This window comes from Rhinolophus ferrumequinum, chromosome 19 (genome assembly GCF_004115265.2).
Source record: "Rhinolophus ferrumequinum isolate MPI-CBG mRhiFer1 chromosome 19, mRhiFer1_v1.p, whole genome shotgun sequence".
Lineage (NCBI taxonomy): Eukaryota > Metazoa > Chordata > Mammalia > Chiroptera > Rhinolophidae > Rhinolophus > Rhinolophus ferrumequinum.
In genome coordinates this window covers 57,002,654-57,022,916 of record NC_046302.1, presented here as the reverse complement: position 1 = coordinate 57,022,916, position 20,263 = coordinate 57,002,654, and the positions used below count along the sequence as shown (strand labels likewise).

The 20,263-nt window shown below is 37.1% G+C and overlaps 1 protein-coding gene across 1 annotated transcript; it reads right to left on the bottom strand.

The window, feature by feature from the left end:
• Positions 1–333: 333 nt before the first annotated feature.
• C19H18orf63 (chromosome 19 C18orf63 homolog) lies at positions 334–19,822 on the bottom strand. The gene is made up of 10 exons (XM_033135664.1): positions 19,741–19,822; positions 17,317–17,489; positions 15,477–15,555; positions 13,577–13,633; positions 9,404–9,515; positions 8,768–8,809; positions 7,181–7,257; positions 4,342–4,451; positions 3,408–3,504; positions 334–3,307 (listed from the first exon to the last, which is right to left on the bottom strand). Exons 2-10 carry the CDS (start codon positions 17,448–17,450, stop codon positions 3,176–3,178), a joined length of 840 nt encoding a protein of 279 aa, XP_032991555.1. The 5' UTR covers positions 17,451–17,489; positions 19,741–19,822; the 3' UTR covers positions 334–3,175.
• Positions 19,823–20,263: the final 441 nt, after the last annotated feature.

Genomic DNA, 20,263 nt, shown 5'->3' with positions numbered 1-20,263 from the left:
CCAGGTTGGAACAAATGCTGTGATTACCACCACTACCACACCCCACTTTATAACTGAGGAAACTGAGGCACGGAGAGATCAAATAACTCGCCCAAGATTATACAAGTACTGAGGGGTCCAGATCCAGACAGCCTGTCTCTAGAACCTAGGATCTTAACCACACATCTAACCTTTTTCCAATTACAGGACTGAGATTCTGACTCTGGGGTACAGTCCTAGTTTTGCAATGTATTTATTTAGCTGTATGTCTTTGGTTAAATTATTTGGATGCTCTGAGCTTCAGTTTCCTCTTCTGCAAAATTGAGGAGACAATTCTTTATTCCAAGAGTTTATTTTGACAATTAAATGAGATGATACACAAAAAAGCAGCTGGCACACGGAAGAGAATAAAAGTGAGTAGGAGATATTTTTGTCAGGGTTCCAGCTGTTAGGAGCAATATAAAGACCAGAATTTCCAATTAAGTGTTATTTTACATGTAAGAAGCAAATTTTCACAAGTATATTGTTTGGATCCACTATTTCTGAAACAGATATGGGCTGGAAATATTCAGTACTCAATAAATATATTCAATAACTGTGCATGATGTAATGACATATCTTCCAAATTCCTCAGGTTTGGACTTGGCCAGCCACTAAACTGTTACAAATGTTGTATCTGGGAAAAATTTTAAGATTCATTATCATAAAGATGTCAATTGGTATCTGTTCACCACGCTCCCTTCTAAGGAAGTGGCCTCATCTACAGCCCCTGACGTCGATGCTCTCATGTTTTTACACCATCTGTACAAGGTGTTGGCCTCTGACCCAAGGATCCCAAATCTACATGCCGGCTAGTGACAGATGATGTGGTCTGGCCTGAAAAGATGAGTGGGGTCTATCATACTGGCCCTGGTGAATTGTAGCTAAGGATTATAAAGAGGGTGAAACAATTAGCATGGCAGCAAAAACTGAAAAAATGCCATGAGGCATCGTGTGTGAGCCAATGCAGCGTGAGAGCTGAAACCACTGGCGCAGTGCGAACTGCAATAAGCAGAGACGAGCGGGGCAAAGGCAGGCGACTGAGCAGACAGGGAGATAGTCATGGAATTCATATTATGTTTCAAACTGCTCAAACTTTTGACTTCCCTTTGATGAAAACACACAATTATTTGTCAATCCAAAGAAAGAATATTGTGGAAAACTTTAAATTCAATTTCCTTAGGTTTGTTCTTTAAAAACTTTCCTCTTAATTTTGTTTTGACAAAGAAATCATTCTAGTGAGTGTGAAGATAAGCCACCACATTTTCTTCATCAGTATTGCTCAACTGTTTCTTGTTTTTCATAAAATTTTACTTAGCACATCATCTTACAATGAAAATGTAATTAATTTAATTTCTAAAAATGGAATTATTCAAAGACTTTTTCAATAATTAGACTCAAACGAAGTGGCAGAAGTGCAAAGTAAACTTCGGTTTGTAGGAAGCAAATGTTTCTAAACTATAATGTAAGATCATTTATTCATTGAAAAGGCATTTAATGAACACTTATTGTGTATCAGGCCCTTGGGATAACAAGATTGAGCATGATCCCTAGCCTCCATGAGCTCACACTACATTAGAAGAAATAGACCAGTAAATAAGTACTACTACAAAAGCACATTAAATACCATAATAATAACAACTGGTAGTGACAAATGGTTAAGTACTTAATAATAGCAAACTGTATTAGGGGAACGCTGAACCGAGAGAAAAGTATTACAGCACAGTGGGTTAGGTGGTCCATCAGAGAAGCAAGAGATCCAGGTAAGACAGGTGTGTAGTGTGTCCCGACAGAACACAAATCTCTCACCTGTATACGCGGTTTAGTTAGTTCTTGGGTGAAGTAGCATGGTTTCGTTGTCATCTTTATGGGAAATCCACACATATGAGGCAGTTTAGATTTTAAGTCTGAAAGAAAACTTTTCAACACACCTCCCAAATCTACCCTTGGAAAGAACTGTATGGGCTGACTTCGGATGCAACTGAGAGGGTATGTGAACAAAGTTAAAGAACAATGGAACATTTTTTGTATATAAGAGATAGCAACTTTCACGGCATAAAAAAACCCATTAAAATAATAACTGTTAAAAAGGCACATATAAATAAATCCCAAGTATTTGATTATTGCTTATTTATTTCAAGCTAAATAATTCCAAGTTTATACTCCAAAGCTAAAGAGCATGTTTTCTCACAGGGATCTTAATTACCTCGATTTTAACACAATCAAGACAACTGATTGCATCCCTATTATATGGCTTTCTATATAGACTGGCAAATCAACATATCCCAAAAGTGACTTATAAGAAAGCTACTGTGACTTTTATAGATTACAGAAACAAGTGTTTATAGTAAACAATAAACACGTTGCATCTCCGAAAAGAAGTAAAAATTCAGTACAGAGAAACAACACGTGGAGATTTTATTCAAGCTCCAAAAGCAGTTTTTTGAAAAAAGCAGTTACTTTTCTGATGAAAAATATTCTGCAGATTTAGAGTAATCACTTGGCATCTAATGAAAGGGAATAATTGGTATGGGTCAACTTCACTTTTATATTAAGGTTTGGGTTAGAATACAGAAAGAGAACATTATGGCTCTTTTCTCTTCCATGTTGAAACTCCAGCTGGTCAGAATACAGACAGGGATGATGAGATCAGTATTAAGACCCAAGAGTTTCACAGGAGCACTTGTGCTATTTTTGTGTGCAGATTTTAAAAATAATGTGAAGATATTTTCTAAAATCAATGGGTACATTAAGTGTGAGTCAAAACCTCCAAATTTTGCCTGTAAAATAAAATAACCTTCCAAAAAGAAAAATCTTTGTTAAACAACTACTTCTTTTACTTCCACCCTTTCAGTAATATCCAAAGTGCCACAGGAGGGAGCCTTTGGCTAAGGAGAATCCTAAGATCGGTTTCTCAATTTCTGCTAGGGATCATATAAAGGTTTTTTCTACCGACTGTAACGTTTCTTTTGCTAAGTTGTTGCAGCAGTGTTAAGGGGAAAAATATCATTATTAAACTCATCCTCAAATAAACATGGGAACGTTCTAAGCAAAACAAAAACACTCACTCAGATACAAAGAAGTAGAGAGGAAAGCAGTTTCACTTAGACATAGAGAAGGCTGAAAAGGACCAGACAGGCCAGGAGAAAAGCCTGGATCACAGGTGGCCGTAGAGCGTCTGCTCCAAGTGGCGTACAGGATATGTCAAGATCCTTCCTCCGATCATTTTGAAGTAGATGCTACAGTAGATTTCAGTATCTCCACAATCTTCTGGAAGTTTATAGCCATACTAAAAATTAAGACCAAAGTTGAAATTCTCTTGAGGGAAAGCTAAACTTAGGTTAAATTATAAGAAGCATAATCAAATAACTTCTAACATAATTACTTACCAGGTTATCCCAGTGCATCTGGAAATCTTCATATGAGTGAAAAGGACAGTCAGGGGGTGTAGTATGAAGAATACATACTATCTTCCCCATTTTCATACTATGAGAAATAAGAGTTGGTAAAATATTATGAGCCAATGCTTATAGTTTAACTATGTGATTTAGAAAGTGTTCAAAAAGACTTAGCAACTATCTATGTGTAAGTAATAAACTAATCATTTGCTTCTAGTCCCAAGTACACATTGTATTAAATCTTAACAACTAGAATTGTTAGGAAAAACTAAGTTGAATTGATGCAAACAATATGCCATTTATAAACAGAAAATAATGACTAATAAAATGTTGCCATACAGAGATATGCCTGGTAATTGTTAGACTTTAGGGAAAAATTTGTTAAGTTACGTGAATTGGAGTCAAATCTTTGTTCCCCATCTATCTTTTCCTGCTTCAATGATTCAATTATTATGAATGTGCTTGGTAGTTAATGTTCTTTTTTTGTAAAGCTGGTTAAAATTTCCTCTCAGTAGTACCATTGATATTAATAACAAGACATTTTTTTCCCTGAAGATAGTACAAACTTAAAACTTAGCTCTCTTATCAAATGATGATGAATCATTAATTATATAAAAGTTTACAAGGTTTTATTGAGAGTATTGTAATAGTTGTAATTTTATGAGAGATCTATAAATTTTGTTTTAAAAACTAGATCTAATAGGAATGTACATGTATAATAAACTCATTTTTGTAATTTGATAAAGGAAATTGATGGCTCATGAAAGAATGACAATATTATTTCAATATTTTTTCTAAGCCATAATTCAGTTTCAAAAATTCACTAAAATGGTTTATACTTTTGCACATATCCATGTTGAAGTGAGATAAGAGAAAACTAATATATCTTGAACCTCCCCATCTATACTACAAATTGAAATCTCACCTTGGCAAAACGTAGCACCAGTTGTTTAAAATCGAATGTCCCTCAATGACAGCATTCTTGTGATTATCAAAATCCTTTATAATACTCGGAGAAATACCAAATTCTGCTAGCTTTTAACAGAAATAAGATTTTAATGCATAAGTCCTCAAAATAATTTGGTAAACAAAAAGAAACATTAAAAACCACATACTGTTTTTGTTATACACACACGCACAAACGCAATTAAAAAGGTGTGAGTTACATGGGATCATACATACCCACTTGTTACACACAAACGCACAAACGCAATTATAAAGGCTGAGTTCCATTGGATCATCACACCCACTTGACAGCGGTTCAGCTCAGCCTGTCTCTTCTCTATACAGCATATCAACTATTTCATACTTTCCTTTTTATCTTTCAAATCAAAACTATTTTGTACTGTCTCACAGGAACACACGAATTAATTTTTATAGCTGTCGGGACGTAAAAAATGTCACATAAAAAATGTAAGTAAAAAAAATGTAGTTAAGTGAGATTTGAAGGAGCTGATGACAAATTATAATTTAGGGAATCAATTTAAATGAATTGAACAAGTATGGATAGAGAGTATAATGTTGAGTAGAAAAAGAGAAATGCATGTTCCTCATTTTGGTGTTTGCTCCCCTGTAAAAAAAAGCTCTCCTTTCCTGATGTCGCTGTGCCCCTTCCTTCATTCCTCTCGAGGGCAGATGAGGTGACTTATCTGGTTGGTAAAATTGGGACAACTCCTTACTCTTCCTATTGGAAGCTGGCAGGCTGGCAAACAGTGGTGTTCTGCATTCTCTCGGTCATGTTGGGAATGGCACTTGATCTCGTGGGATCCCCTGGGTTTCCGTTATTGTCATACGTGGGTGGGTCAATCTACCTAATTCTAGGGTCCAGATAGCCTGCATTCTCCAATAGCTGTTTATCTTTTTCAGTAATAAAGAGTGTAACCATAAACCTGTTGAAATAAATAAAATGGAGACCAAACTTGAAAATGCTTTATGCATTTTCAAAACCAATTAGAAAACCAGTTTCAAAACCAGAGAAAACCAGTTAGGCCACGTTAAGTGAAACCGAATCTAGCTTATTCTGCAATGCAAGCAAAATTTAACTTATTTTTTGTAAATGCCTCCAGAAATCATAAATAAAACTTAAATTGTTTTCCAAAATGGTATAAAATAATCACTTTTAACCAATTCCCTGTCATTTGGAAAATCCCATTGCTATACTCAAGCATTATAAAGATTAAATCTCTTCTGCATTTTTGCTATATAAACGGTCCTATAACAACACATCTCTAAGCTTCAGTCCACTGTGGTGTGAAGACTCTTGGTTCACAAACTGTTCTTTTATGTACAATAAACTCTTATTAAATTCAACTTTAATTGATCTGATTTTATTATTAACATCTCCCAGTTCATACATGTTGGACCAGTATCCCGTTGGATTAAGGTCCCTTTCACTCTCAAAAGTGTCCATTTTGGATGATAAATTACATTCTCATCCTCTTAATAAAGGTGGTATTCTGATCTCTGTATGTCTCACTCTTCTTGGTTAATCTCTAATTGGTTCAAAACTCAGGTATATAAAACAGAAGTATCATCTGTAGAAAATTCAAAGGGCAGTGAGGTGCAATAATCAGTCCTTAAGGAGCTCATTATAAAGTAAACTGGGGATGTGAAAATGAGGAGTGTGCCTCTAAAAATACAAGGACGTGTGTGAGCTGGTGGGGAATAGTGTGAAGGTTTGAAAGCGCTGGAGCTCACACTGGGTCTGGGGCCTTGGGAAGGCTCCTCGTGGATATAGGATATTCGTGTCACGCCACTCACTCCAGGTCTTTACATGCAGGTCTTTTCCCTACTGGCTTACACAACTCCCAAGGGCCAGAAAGTAGATTTTATTCATCCCTGACTTGTCTATTGCCTCAACAAAACATGTAATAAAAGAGTTAAAGAGCAAAATGAATGGAGTAGCACTTGAGTTGGCCCTGAAAGGATGAGCAGGATGTCTAGCCAGTCAGGGGCGTGCTGCTCAAGGGAAGGGTCACCTGTCCTATGTCTGGGGTTTTTCGGTCTGGACACTATCCACACTTTGGGCTGCATAAGTCTTTGTTGGGGTGGGGTTGTATCCTGTGCCCTGGAGGATATTCAGCAGCATCCCTGGCCTCTAACCATTAAATGCCAGTAGCAACACAGCCCACCCCCTTTGTGCAAACTAAAATTTTCTCCAGACATTACGAAATGTCTCACGGAGAACAAAAGCACTCATTTCCCCCTCCACCCGGCTCTGTTGAGAACCACTGGTATGCAAGAAGGAAAATAACACTTACTGAGTTACCATTAATGTGTAAGTTTCTATGCTGTGTGCTATGAAAATTAGCAAATAAAAGACTTATCCTTTACTGTGAAGCCAAAAGGTGTTATGTGCAAAAATTAGATGCAAAATAATTGCTACCAGAATGCCAATGGGGGGATATTACAGTTAGTATGTGCTGAAATTGTGCTTTTGATATTTGGAGGTGAAAGAAGAGGGAAGAAGTGGGTGCTGAGGCAAGAGAGGGTTGTGGAGAGTCTTGAATGCCACCTAAAAAGATTTTTGAGCAAGGGAATAATATGCTGTGTGTTAAATTGACAGAATGTTTTACTTGGGTAAGCATGTTCAGAACAATATGAATGTATTAAGAATTTAATAATATGGATTTTGAAAATAAAAAAATCTTATCACTCTTCTTGTTAAAAATTAAAACCTACTAGCATGTTAGTAATAATAAGAAATCTATTAAGTATATAGTAAACATAGTAAAGTTAATCACAGAAATCAAAATATGTGGTACCTCAGGTGGTGGCAGTCTGATCGTGTGAGCGTCTATACTCAGACAAACTTGAGTTTCTGTTACATTGATGTTTAATACTGAAAACAAAATATTTGATTGTAAACTTTCTGGAATTATTACTCCCCCTATTACTCTAAATATTTTAGTAACAAAAGAAATAACTTTAACATAATTTATTCAAATTAGAAACCCAGAAAAGAATGGTATTTTTTCACGCATGGTAAAATTTCATCACCATGTAATATCTGAGTCTGCAGATGAGACATCTAAAAGTAGACAAGGGCATGAAACAACATGGAATGTAGGTGTGTATGTGTTGGGGGAAAGGGCAGGTTACAATCAGAAAAATGAGGCATCCTACAGTTGAGAGGAAAACACAACAATACACTTTTACATGTCTGACATCTATCATGTGTGAAAAAATGGAGACTGTCTTCTTAAATTGGGAGAAGTACCATGCCATGATTCTGACTTCAATAGTCTTTTGCCAACAAATGCCCTCAAATATAATGACGGATACACTCCAGATCTCACAGAGCCCCAAAGCTTCTACCTCACTTTCTCATAATTAAAATTCCTTATACAAGTCAGAAAATGGTTATCTTGGGAAGGGGTAATCCCTGGAAGAAAGCAGAGGGTGCTTTTGGGGTATTAGTAACGTTGTTTCTTGATCTAAGAATTGGTTATAAAGATATGTTTAGTGTGTGAAAATCCAATGAGCTATACAATTCCAATTTGTCAGTTTTGTTGTAGAATATTACATTCAATAAAACTAAAAGAAAAACTTCTAACACAGAAGTGAGGAATTTTGCTCTCCTTAACTGTAATCTCTGACAGCTGTAGTCCCCTGGTAGTGTTTGGGATGAGACAAAATTTAGGTAATGAACCCATCCATCTAGAGTTACAGTACCATAACTGCCTCTGTCCAAGTTCAACATAAAACTAGCGCAAGGAAAGCAACTCAGACTGAAGAGTAGTGGCTCACAGAGGCCAGCCCAGGATTTAAGGCTATGCCCAAATGGTGGTGAGGGCTGCTACGATTAGTGATGTCCAACTGGGTTAGGATTGCCACCTCTCTGCTGTCTCTGGGATATTGTTTAGGATCTTGTCTACCTGCACTACAGCGTTCACATCATTGAAAGAATTAGACCAGTCCTTATCATAAACTGTGTATTTTAGATCATCTGTGTCTCTTTAGACTTTTTTTTTTTTAGGAGAAAAAGAATCATTTTCTCATAAAAAATAAAGCTTTTACAACACTACCAAAGAATTTTTGATGATATGCTTCTGGAGACTATACATTATAAATGCTTGAAGAATTAAACTCCTTCATAGTCATAATTTTCTTTCAGTGCAGAAATAAAAAAATATAGCTTTTATTACAAGTAAGAGAAGTGAATTTTGTCTCATCTCATATAGGTAGAATGTGTATTTTGAACCAGAGGTGATTTCCTGGGTGAAATTGTGATTATAATAACCTGATTAAGTTACAATATAACCTCATCATCAAGATGATAACAATCCAACACTATTCTTTAACTGTTGATTATATTAATGTTTTATCTACTGACATGCATTTTTACTTACCAATGGCACTTTGCTTTCCCCTCTGAGAAAGAAACTCTCTTCCTTAAAAAATTGATAGGATATGCCATATTATTATAACTCATAAATCATACTTGATAAATATAACCTTTTTATGTGAAATTTTTGAAGCTAAGGAAAATGCGTTAAAGTGCATTTTTATACAAAGGAGTATCTGATGACAGCTCAGATAAAAAATATAATCACTTAAAAAGTATCTCTCCAATTTAAAGGACAGAAATGTACAATTATTCCCTCAAACATTTATTTCCTGGTATTAAATACTTAGAAAATGGTCAGACTTGAACACAAAACTGAGACTAGCCTTTTGGTTCCAACAATATTGGTAATTTGTGTTCATTTTATTATAATGCTCCATAACTTAATTTCTTTCTTTCTAAACATAAAGTATTATATAATAAACAAATATGCTTTAAAGAAACACCAGCAGGCCTCTGGATATAATCCCAAAGTAAGGAAATGGCACTTATTGTCATGGGCGTGCTTGAGGATGCTTGGTTGGGGCTATGCTTTAAAAACTACTTCCTAAAAAGAATGTATCTTGAAATTAAAAACAGATGCACACAACAGAGGTAATCTAGGACAGAAAGCCACAATGACTGACAGAGGTAAAGTCACCTTGCACCAAGAGATGGCCAGTTTTATTCCAGGCTGGAGCAAGTCTAGCTGTGAGTGAATATGAAAGGCAGTTTTGAAGAATCACAGGAATTACTCTTTGTGGGGCCTCCACCTGAAAATATTAAAGGACAAAATATGGGCAAATTGACAGCAATCAGTGTGTCCCTATAAACTCACAGAGAATGTCTGTGTTTGGATCACCACCCAACAAACGGGGCTGTTCTCGATGGAAGGCACAGTCATCACTACAGCCAATCCTATCCGATTCTAAAGTTGAAGAAGTGTTAAAATCTATTCACTCTGAAGCCATGACTGTTATGCTGTGACAGCCAAGTTCCACCTGTTTCTCCTGGCCCAATAAACCTCATCTTTTAGAGCTCCTGTGCCAGAACCTTCAACTTTACTTTGTGTTCTGCTCTACACCGAGGAAACCAGACCAGAACTATATTGTAGTATTTGTCATTATCGTTCTGTCTAGTTCAACATCAAAAAACAATGAAAATACTTATATGCACACATGCAACCAGCACACATGCAATTCTACTTGTGCAGAATTTTTAAAAATTGGGACTTTTGCTTCTGACCAATGAAAGTAATAGGATGCAGGTTTATTGTTCCACTTGAAACAATTAAAAAACTGGGCAAGTTATATGAAACAATGGTTCACAAGACGCCGGACATCAAGCAACAAAGAATAATCCCCAAGTGATGGGAAAGGAGTCCTGGAAGAGCCAGTGGGCTCCCTGGGTTGAGCAGACAGAGCTGAGAGTCCAGGCAGGACAAGGCAGCTAGAGTTTTGGGGGCAAAGTGTTGGAGGTGAGAGGGCTGCACAGAGAGCAGACTCTGAGATGAGCTGAGCCCTTCCTCAGTAGTCAGTTGAGTATGGAGTAGCATAAACTTGGGAGGAAACTATTCTGGGGTTGGGAAAGAATCAGGGCTGTTTGTTGTACAAACACCCTTTCAAACATCCTTTCCAGAAGAAAATGCTGCCATTGCTTCTACAAGCAAGACATGTAGAAAAGTGAGAGTGCCAAGGACAGCTGTGTCCCAATATTACTCAACCCTCACTGTCATACCATTTTGACTTCTGGTGAATTTTCCCAAGATGCAAGTAATTAATCTGCTGGCAGGGGACAGGGCCAAATCTGTTCAATTTGTCTCACAGAGAATTTTATTAGGGCTACCATCAACAGTACTCCAAGCAGCAGGATGAAGTCAACCTGCAATGTTGACCTCAAACATGCCCCCAGGGCCCCAGACCCAAGCAGCTAAATAAATCCCATTAACTATCGGGATCTATCTTAGAGAGCCAAATGGCTTTCTCCTTGATTCTGCATTGACTTTCCCTGTGGCCTGAGGTATTAACCCTGACACAGCAGGATCTATCAGTTTGCATTCAGCCTTGACATGCAAGCAGGAAGTTTGGGGCAATTCTATCATTTATAAACACCTTGATTGATGACCTGGAGGCCTTTCAGGGCAAAGAAGGTATAATTGATCACTTCAGCTAAAGTAAGGGGCAAATTCTGTACCATCCTTTCTCAATAACTGATACAACAGGTAGACAGAAAATAAGTGAGAACATAGTAGCTTAACAACACAATCAAGCAACATGACGTAATTAACATTTATAGATTACTTGACACAACAGCAGAATACACATTCCTCTCAAGTGGACAAGAAACATTACGAAGATATGCCATTCTGGGCCATAAAACAAGCCTCAATAAATTTTAAAAGATTCAAGTTATACAAAACATGTTAGCTAGCCATAATTAAATTAGAAGGCAGTAACAAAAAGATCCCTGGAAAAGCCCCAAGTATGGGGAAACTACATAACATACTTCTAACCAACCTCTAGATCACAGAAAAAATCAAAAGGGAATTAAAAAGTTGAATTAATTTTGAACTGAGGAAAATCAAAACAAAACATATGCTTAGGAGGAAATTACAGCACTAAATGTTTCTATATTGAAAAGAAGAAAGTTCTCAAATCAATGACCTCAGCTTCTACCTTAAGAAACTAGGAAAAGAAAAACAAACTAAACTCAAAATAAGCATAAGAAAAGAAATAATAAACACTAAAATGAAAATCAATGAAATACAAAACAGTAAAACAACAGAAAAAAAACCAATGGAACAAAAAGCTTCATTCTTTGAGATCAATAAGATTATTAAGCCTCTAGCAAGACTGATCATGGAGAGGAAAAAAAAAGACACACATTACCAATATTGCAAATGACACTAGTGACATCACTATACATTCTACAGCAAAGGAAAATAAGGGAATGTTACAAGTAACTTTATGCCAATAAATCTGACAACTTAGATGAAATGGACATATTCTTTAAAATAGGTAAATTGAATAGCTCTATTATGTATTAAAGAAATTGAAATTGTAGATAAAAGCCTTCCCTGAAGGAAAACTCCAGGCCTAGATAACTTCATTGGAGAATTTTAACAAATATTTACAGAAGTAGTAATAAAAATTCTACACAAACTCCAAAAACTTGAAAAGGAGGAAATATTTTCCTACCATAAAATTCCTGAGGCCAAGGAGCTTATCTGGTTCACAGTTTTAACTCCAGAAACAAGTAGAGCGCTCGGCATATTATAGATGTTCAATAAATATCTGCTGCCTACAGTTACTAGTACGTAGAAAGTATCCATAAAAAGAAAAATTGAACACAACCATGAAGGCCCAATGAGGGTAGGAAGTCAGGCTGAAAGAAAGCTCATGAACAACAAGGTATTTTGACTCTGGAAGACTGGTGAAAGGAACAAAGCAACTTTACTTAGTAACAATAAGGAACTGGGATAAATGGGGAAAGAATAAGACTATAAACAAAATATTTTAAATATTTTGGACATTGGACAACTTGCAGTGATAAAGTCAAATGTATGAGTTAAAAGACTCGAAGAAAATACACCACAAAGCATGTTTTTATTAGTGTGTAAAGACTATGGGAGATAAGTTTCTTAATTTTTCATTTTTCTTATAATCTTTATATATCTATATCTATCTATAGATAGATATAGATTTATAAAATGATGGTACTCAGTATAAATATTCTTTTATTAACTCAATATTGAAATGCTATCTATTCTGATGCTCAAAAGATAACAGCTTTGCTCTTTAGAATTCATCTCTAAAATCATATTGTATCTATTTCTTTGTAACATATTTGTCAAAAAACAATAAAATTTTGACCTTTAAGTCAATATATTAGTAAGATTAAATTCTCCAAGAGCAGGCCAGAAAACAGCAAAACACTAAACCATGAAATACTTTCCACAATAAAGGACAGAATTTTGTAGGGATTTCTGGAAGACCTAGCTTCTAGTTCTATTAGGTGAATGATATACTGTAAATTTGGTTCTCATAGTTCAGACTTGTCTCAGCAAAAAGATTTAACTAAAATCCTTTCACACTGTTCCTAAAGAATACTGCTTTCCCACAGATTGTGACGGATGGCTGAAACCAGCTTTTGGGTTATTCAGAGATTTCTCAGGGAACTGCAAAAGCACCTCTGGGTATTGCTGAGACGTTGTCATCCTCCTAAAACCTACAGAAAGCATCTTATCCTGGAGATGATCAGAGACTGCATTCTCCCAAACCCCACTAGACCTAGGAAATGAGGCCGGCAGTGATGCCTGGACAGGCAGCTAGAATAACCGCGGATACAGGGCCCCAGAGAAACATGCAGACACGAACTGAGCTCCAGCCAAGTCTTCATGGCCTGAGTAACTGACACACAAGAGGTGCTCAACCCATGTACTCATAGCTTCCTTGCTAAGATCCAGAAACTCATCACCATGCAGAATACAATCTATACTGTTTTGTTCCTACACTTAGCTATACGGTTATGGACAATATTTTTCTCTCTCCGGGTTTCATTTTCTTCATCTGAAAAAATGGGAATATTCACTTCTTGGAAGATATATATATGGTAAATAACATTATGCCACATAAAATGCCTGCAAGAAAGTACCCCCCAAAATTAAGCCTCTTCCCCGTCTCTACTAAATGTACACAAAATAATTGTTTGGGATTCTTTCACATGCACAGCAATAACTTATGAGAAAGATACTCCAATTTTTGTTTGCTGACAAAAGAAGTTGAACACTAAATCAATATAAACAGCATCTGGAATTATCCTTTAAAAAACTTACCTTAGCTCCGTAGTTTTCAACATATGCATTAAGTTTTCCAGCTTTATAAAATGGTATCTATAACAAAAATCCACATTTATAAAAATGACTCACCATGAATATACTATTAAGCAAAGCAATACATAATAGACTTGAAACATTATACAGCAGAGGGCACAGAATCAGGCCATCATCCTAACAGCTTCTGTGCCTCGGAGAAGCAAGTGATGATCACTCTCTCCCTGAAACAGAAGCTGTGGGTATGTTCTAAAAGTGAGCACAGGCTTTCGGGGGTGACATGGACCCAGAAACCACATGAACGAAGAGGCCGATAACTTGCACACAATAAATATTTACTACCTACCTTAATATGCAGTAAGTTCTTAGACATGAAGAAGGAAAATGAACATAAGTGGAGGAGCAAGAGAAAGCTTAAACGGCCAACGTGCTCCAACCCACAGGGAAAGAAACAAAAATTAAAAGAAGATGCTGTTCTTAACCTAACAGAGTGGCAGGTATGTAAAGGTTGCGATATCCAGGATTTGTGAAAATGTGGAAATGTAAGTTCTTTTGTAAACTTTTTTTCATACACCATTTGTTAAAATGTAATCTAATACAGCTTTACGGAGAGCAATTTCACAATATCTAGATTATAGCTAAAATGTGCTGCAATCCCACTTCTGAGCTTTTGACCTATAGAAACTACCAGAGAAATGAAAATGATATAATTTCAGTGACACTTTCTAAAGCATTGTTTGTTTGTAACAGCACAAAACTAGAAACTCAGATGTGCATTAGAAAGTGCTAATTAAATTATTTTATATCCATTCAATGAAATATTTCACAGCCTTAAAATTAAGGAAGATATATATATTGACACAGAACAATATCCAAGAGAGGCTGTTGAAGGGGAGATAAATGAACGGCCCGTTTCAAAACAGTATGTATAATAATCCCACTTTATACTTCAAATATTTTTGTAATATTTTTTTTTCCAGCACGTAATATATTTGTAAGAAAGCAAAACATATTTTTAGATAGCTATTCTCCTCTTATTGTTCTTGCTAACATTAGGATATTTGAATTTACGAGAACTCTAAAACAATATCCTCCTTGTTCCATAAACTTTTTCAGATAGAAAAGAACACAGGTAAGAAATATTAGTGTCTACTTGTTCACCAACAGCTTTTCTTTCTTAAAAACTATACAAAGGATGAGAAGAAAAAGTTGGATATATCCATATAACATAGAAGAAAAAGACCTGAAGATTTTGTATGACTTATCAGCACTGTTAATAAATGTTGATTTCACTGGATTCTGGGGAATTAAAATCTCAGAGTAAGGGGATTTTCAGAAATATTTTTGATAAAAATCTCATGATAGTATGATTTTTATGAAGATTTTTGGCTTTCCGTTATCATTCCCAGTTATATACAGCACTGGGAAATATGTTTCTTTTTCTAAATGTACTAACTGTAAAAAAAATTTTTTTAAATAAAATTTCCAAATTAAAAAGAAGGTTGATCTAAGTTCTTTAAAAACAATTGGAAATTTGTCGGAACGAGAAACTACTTCCTTTATATTAAGTGTAATTCTAAAAAATAAAATATGAGAAAAGAATTAAGCCTGTGCTATCTTAAAAAGTCATGCACTAACATATTTTATTCATTAGTAGTCTTTAACATTTATGACAGAGAAAACTAAGTATGAAATTAGAACCACAAAAATGGATTTTAAACATCAGGTCTGTCAATGTTAAAGTCTGTTAATGGTTCAATCAAACTACAATCAACATACAACACAGTGCAATTTGTCTTCATAACCATCTTCAATTCGAGCTATAATTAATACCTGAATTACTCTGTTAATGTTACCCCCAAATAATTAGTAATAATACTTTATAAAATGTTAAAATACTAACCGCCATCACCACCCAAATTTGGTTAATTGTTCCAGGTACAGGTGATGTAAGAATATCTTGGTGCAAAAGCAGCAATTGCCTGTGGAGATGAAATATATGAATTTTAAAGTGGATTTGCCCACTGTTTTTACTTTATTGGAACATTTAAAAATCGCTTGGTTCCAATCAAAAGTTTAAGTTTCTTCTAGGCAAAGATTGTATTACAGATTTCTGTCTCTGTCCCCATACTTAGCATGGTACTTTGACCACTGTACGCACTAAGCCAAGATTTGAATGAAGAGAATTATAAAGTTTTAATTAGAAAGTTCCTCTCATCTGTGAACCTAAATTCCTCTTTTAAAACTTCATTTCTGCCTTCCGTATAGACTTGAAGAAGTCTTAACACTGAAAAGTCAAGCTTTTAACTCCTGTTTCTTCCATTTTCCTTGTTTTTTTTTTAAGTGGTGGTTGGGGGCACTGGATGCAACAGTCTAAGGATTCAACTATGGGTGAAGTTATCAACTACTTCACGTTAGAACTATTGACTAGATTCGTTTCTTTCAAAAATAATTTTTTTTCCAATTTTTTGATGGGTTTTACTTTAGTATTCAACAGCCAAATGAGCTTTCAACAAAAATCATCACAATTCAAATTACTATCAATAATTTTGCTTTATAAGTCAAGGAAAAGGTGGAAAAAACACAAAATAGAGTAGGAAATATGAAAAATTCCAGAATTGCTAATCATCGAGGAAATTAAAAAAAAACACAAAACACAACATGAGAGTGTGTGTGGGGGGGGCGCGGGGGGGTTACCTCAGAAAGCAGTCAAGTGAGATAATCTGTTTCTGGTGGCCGTATTCTAGAACCCAGGTACAACAGGTACTTACTTTTGCAAGACTGGCCTTTGACACAGCCAGCTCTCTGCTTTCTCTGTCCCAGCCTCTCTGTCAGCCATTGGGATGATGAGTCAAAACACCCTACTCTGTGGGCATGGCCCCATTCAATTTGAGGGCAAACAGCAGAAAATCTCACACACAATTTTCTACCTATTTGTTTTCTAAAAGGGTCACCGGTAAATGCTCAACAGCTATCAAATTATACCCTAGCAGGAAGGGTACAGGCTCCTGGATACACATGAGTGGGAAAATATACAATGGGGAGAAGAAAAGTTTTGTGAATAAGAGCCAAATGAAGACACTCCAAAGAGTGTCTTTCTTATTTCTGACCCCTAGCAATCTTCTAAGTGTTTGTTCCTCTCTAAGAAAATCAGTTACAGATATACTCTTGCCATGTATTCTGAGAGTCTTTTTTTTGAGTGCCTCAAACAATTTAAGGGACTAATACACGGTGAGTCCTTAGTAGTCATGGAGTTATACTTGAGGCTTCAACTAAGCTGTTTTTCAAAGCCTATCTTGGGTTAGACATTTAAAGATAGTTGCTGGAGAATTACTCTTCAGAAACACTCCTATATTGACCTGAAAATTAAGAAATTATATTAATCTAAAATGTTTACGGTACTTGTTAAAGGTATTCAGTAAATATTTATTATTAAGTATGATTTCTAAGTTTTGGGGAGCCTGATTTATTTCATCAACGTCTATAAAAGTTTTAAATTAAAAAGATCACACAAGAAGTCATAAATACATAAAAACTAAACAGTGAGATATTCTATCTCAAGTATTTCAAGTCTTCCCTAAATGTAGTCCTATATACCTAGTCAGAACAAAACTGAATTTATTTTAAAATTATATACACAGATTAAGTCAATGAGTATTATGCTTTAAAGGAGATACCTCTAAAACAGCTCCTATAGGTCTCAAAAAGTTCAGAATGTGTTAGTTATAAAATATACTCTTTACCTGCACATCTTAATTTGTGTACTCCTAATTTCAGTATCTGCCACCCCATTACTCAATATTATCCTGACAGCACAGAGTCTGTGTAAATCTGGAAGTGTGATGAAGAAGAGTGACGGCTGCCTAGGATCATTCATATTTTCCTGTTGATTGAATGAATGTCTCAGCAATCAGGCCTTTAAAAACAAACAAACAAACACACAGCAATAAAAAGACAGTAAACTATCTTATCAGTAGGGTTTCAATCAGTAGGTTTTCACAAAGTAATATGGTGATGGAAGGAGAACTGCCTGGGTGGTGAACACACAATATATAAATGATGTTTTATAGAAATGTACACTTGAAACCTATATCATTTTACTAACCAATTTAAGCTCAACTTCTCTAATGTGCACAAATACATCAGGAGAAGAAAACAGGTTCCAGCCCTTCAAACTTTTTGGAATCAACGTGTTTTCTCTCTCTAAGAAGTAATGTAATCACACATCAGCTCAGCAATCTGGAGTGCGCCTAGCCTTAAATCTGATGTCAGTAACCAGACGCCTTTATGGTGCCAGGTAAGGATTGCTAGCAATGCCCTTTTCGCCCAACACATCCTCCTCACTCAAGAAGCACCGGGTTTGAAATTTTCATCATTAGAGATTACCTGGTTCTTTTAAAAGTGTAAGTACTCTAACAATGGTTAACACAAACTAATTCACATAAGGTATTAATGACCTAATCAAGATGACTTCTGATACGTACCATCAAAAACAAAAATATTCTTTCCTTCTCTCTGCTTTTCTGCCCTGTCTCCTATGTAAATGCTTACTGTTGTGAAGAGTTAAAACAAACAAACAAACAAAAAACACCCAAAAACAAACAAACGAAAAATCAGGAATGTTTCCAAGGCAAATTCAACCAACCTACTGTGAATTTTACCTAAAATTCACTTCCTCTGAAAGCATTTTAGAAAAGGGCATCAATAATGAATTAGGTAAATTATAGAGCACAGAATTGATTATGGGTTGGATCCAGAGATAAAATTGTGTATTTTAAAGAAAATAGGTCAAAGATGTGGGTGAAACTTTGTCATGTTACTTACATTTCTAAAACACATTTCCCACTAAAATTACTTTCTATCTCATTTTTTCCTTTAACTATCTAGTAACAGAGTTACCAAAAACTCCTGTAGGTGGGCCTTGCCTTCTTTTGTCAATCTTGAAAGACTGATCAGAAAATTGTATAATATGTAAACAACATTGATCTGTTCAGGAACAGGCAACTTATTTACTTTTATTATTTAGAATTACCTTTAAGATTTTTTTTAGGTTCATGATTAGCAAAATTTGCAGATTAGGGGCAGCCACACGGCTCAGTTGCTTAGAGTGTGCGCTCTGAACAACAGGGTTGCCGGTTCAATTCCCATACGAGCCAGTGAGCTGTGCCCTCCACAACTAGACTGAAGACATCGAGCTGCCACTGAGCTTCCGGAGGGGTGGCCGGATGGCTCAGTCGGTTAGAGTGCGAGCTCGCAACAACAAGGTTGCCCGTATGGGATGGTGATCTGCGCCCCCTGCAACTAAAGATTGAAAACTGTGACTGGACTTGGAGCTAAGCTGCGCCCTCCACAACTGGATCGAAGGACAATGACTTGGAGCGGATAGGCCCTGGAGAAGCACACTGTTCCCCAATATTCCCCAATTGAAAAAAAAAAAAAAAGATTTACTTAGGAAAAAAACTGCAGATTAAAAGTGTTATTTTCCTACATTGTATAAGAACGGCATTGTAAGGCTCAATACCTGGGCCAAAGTCTAGTTAATATATATGGATGAATTATTAACGCATTGTCCGAGAATGGCTCCATCACACGTCTGTCCAGGTGGTGTTACCAAAAGGAACAGGTACCTACCGAATTACACATTCCAGGACTCAAGGAACCAAAGAGAACCCCGCCCTGAAGCCACTGCAGTCTAAGCAACTTCTGGCCCATCTGGAGCTGCCTGTGTTTCTACCTCTGCAAGGGACCTTGGTGGGAACCACGTGGACGCCCAGAGGTCAGATGTCACGTGGGCTCCACAGATGGCCTCTGTGGCCAACAGGCCAGTCTTTCCTTCTCTCTGAGCCTTATTTTCTCACCTACAGCAATGGAATTGGGTGGAAACATCCCCAAGGTCTTTTTTTAGTTTAAACACTTTTTAAAGAGTGATTCTATAAATTTCTGATAAAATAAGATGCTCTAAAGATTGGACGCTGAGGGTCTCCAGGAATATTTCCTCCCACGAGCACATGCGCATTCACGTCCTGTTCCTGCTCCCCCAGCACGTCCCTCACACAGACCAGTGACCTTCTCAGGCCGCTGGCGCGGGGGTCCTGCCAGCCCCTTTCCTACTTGGCATTGCCTCCTAACAGTGGTAAAAAGAACCTGTAAAAAAAATTTTTTTTAACCGGAAAAGCAATGCGTTCCAAGACGTCGCCTCCTGAGGCGGGCCCTGGCAGGGCCTTCTCCCTCCCGTGAGGAAGCTGCCGGTGATGGCAGGACCCGCAGTGGCCGACCTCGCTCCCTCACCGGCTCCCTCAAGCTGCCGCCTCTGGTCCGGCCTCACCGCTGTGGGACCTTCGCCCGCTGGTCCGCTGGCCCTCAGCGACCTCCTCACCACCGCTGGCGCCACTCCCAGCACGCACCGCACACCACGTGCTCCCGGCATGCCCTGCAATCCCAGCATCCCCGAGCGCTCCCAGCATCCCCCAGGTGCCACCGTTTTCGTAGCCATCACTGGTGAAGCTGACGGCGGGCGGGTGGTCCCCGCAGTCCCCTGAGAGAAGAGCTGGGCTTGGCAGCAGTGGGGTCCGGCCCCGAGGGTCTTGTGGTCCTCGTGGGAGAGGAAAGCTGCATCCACGCCGTGTGGCCGCCGGGGAGCCACAGGCACCAAAGCCCGGTGCGCAAGTCCCCGCATTGTGTCCGCCGGAA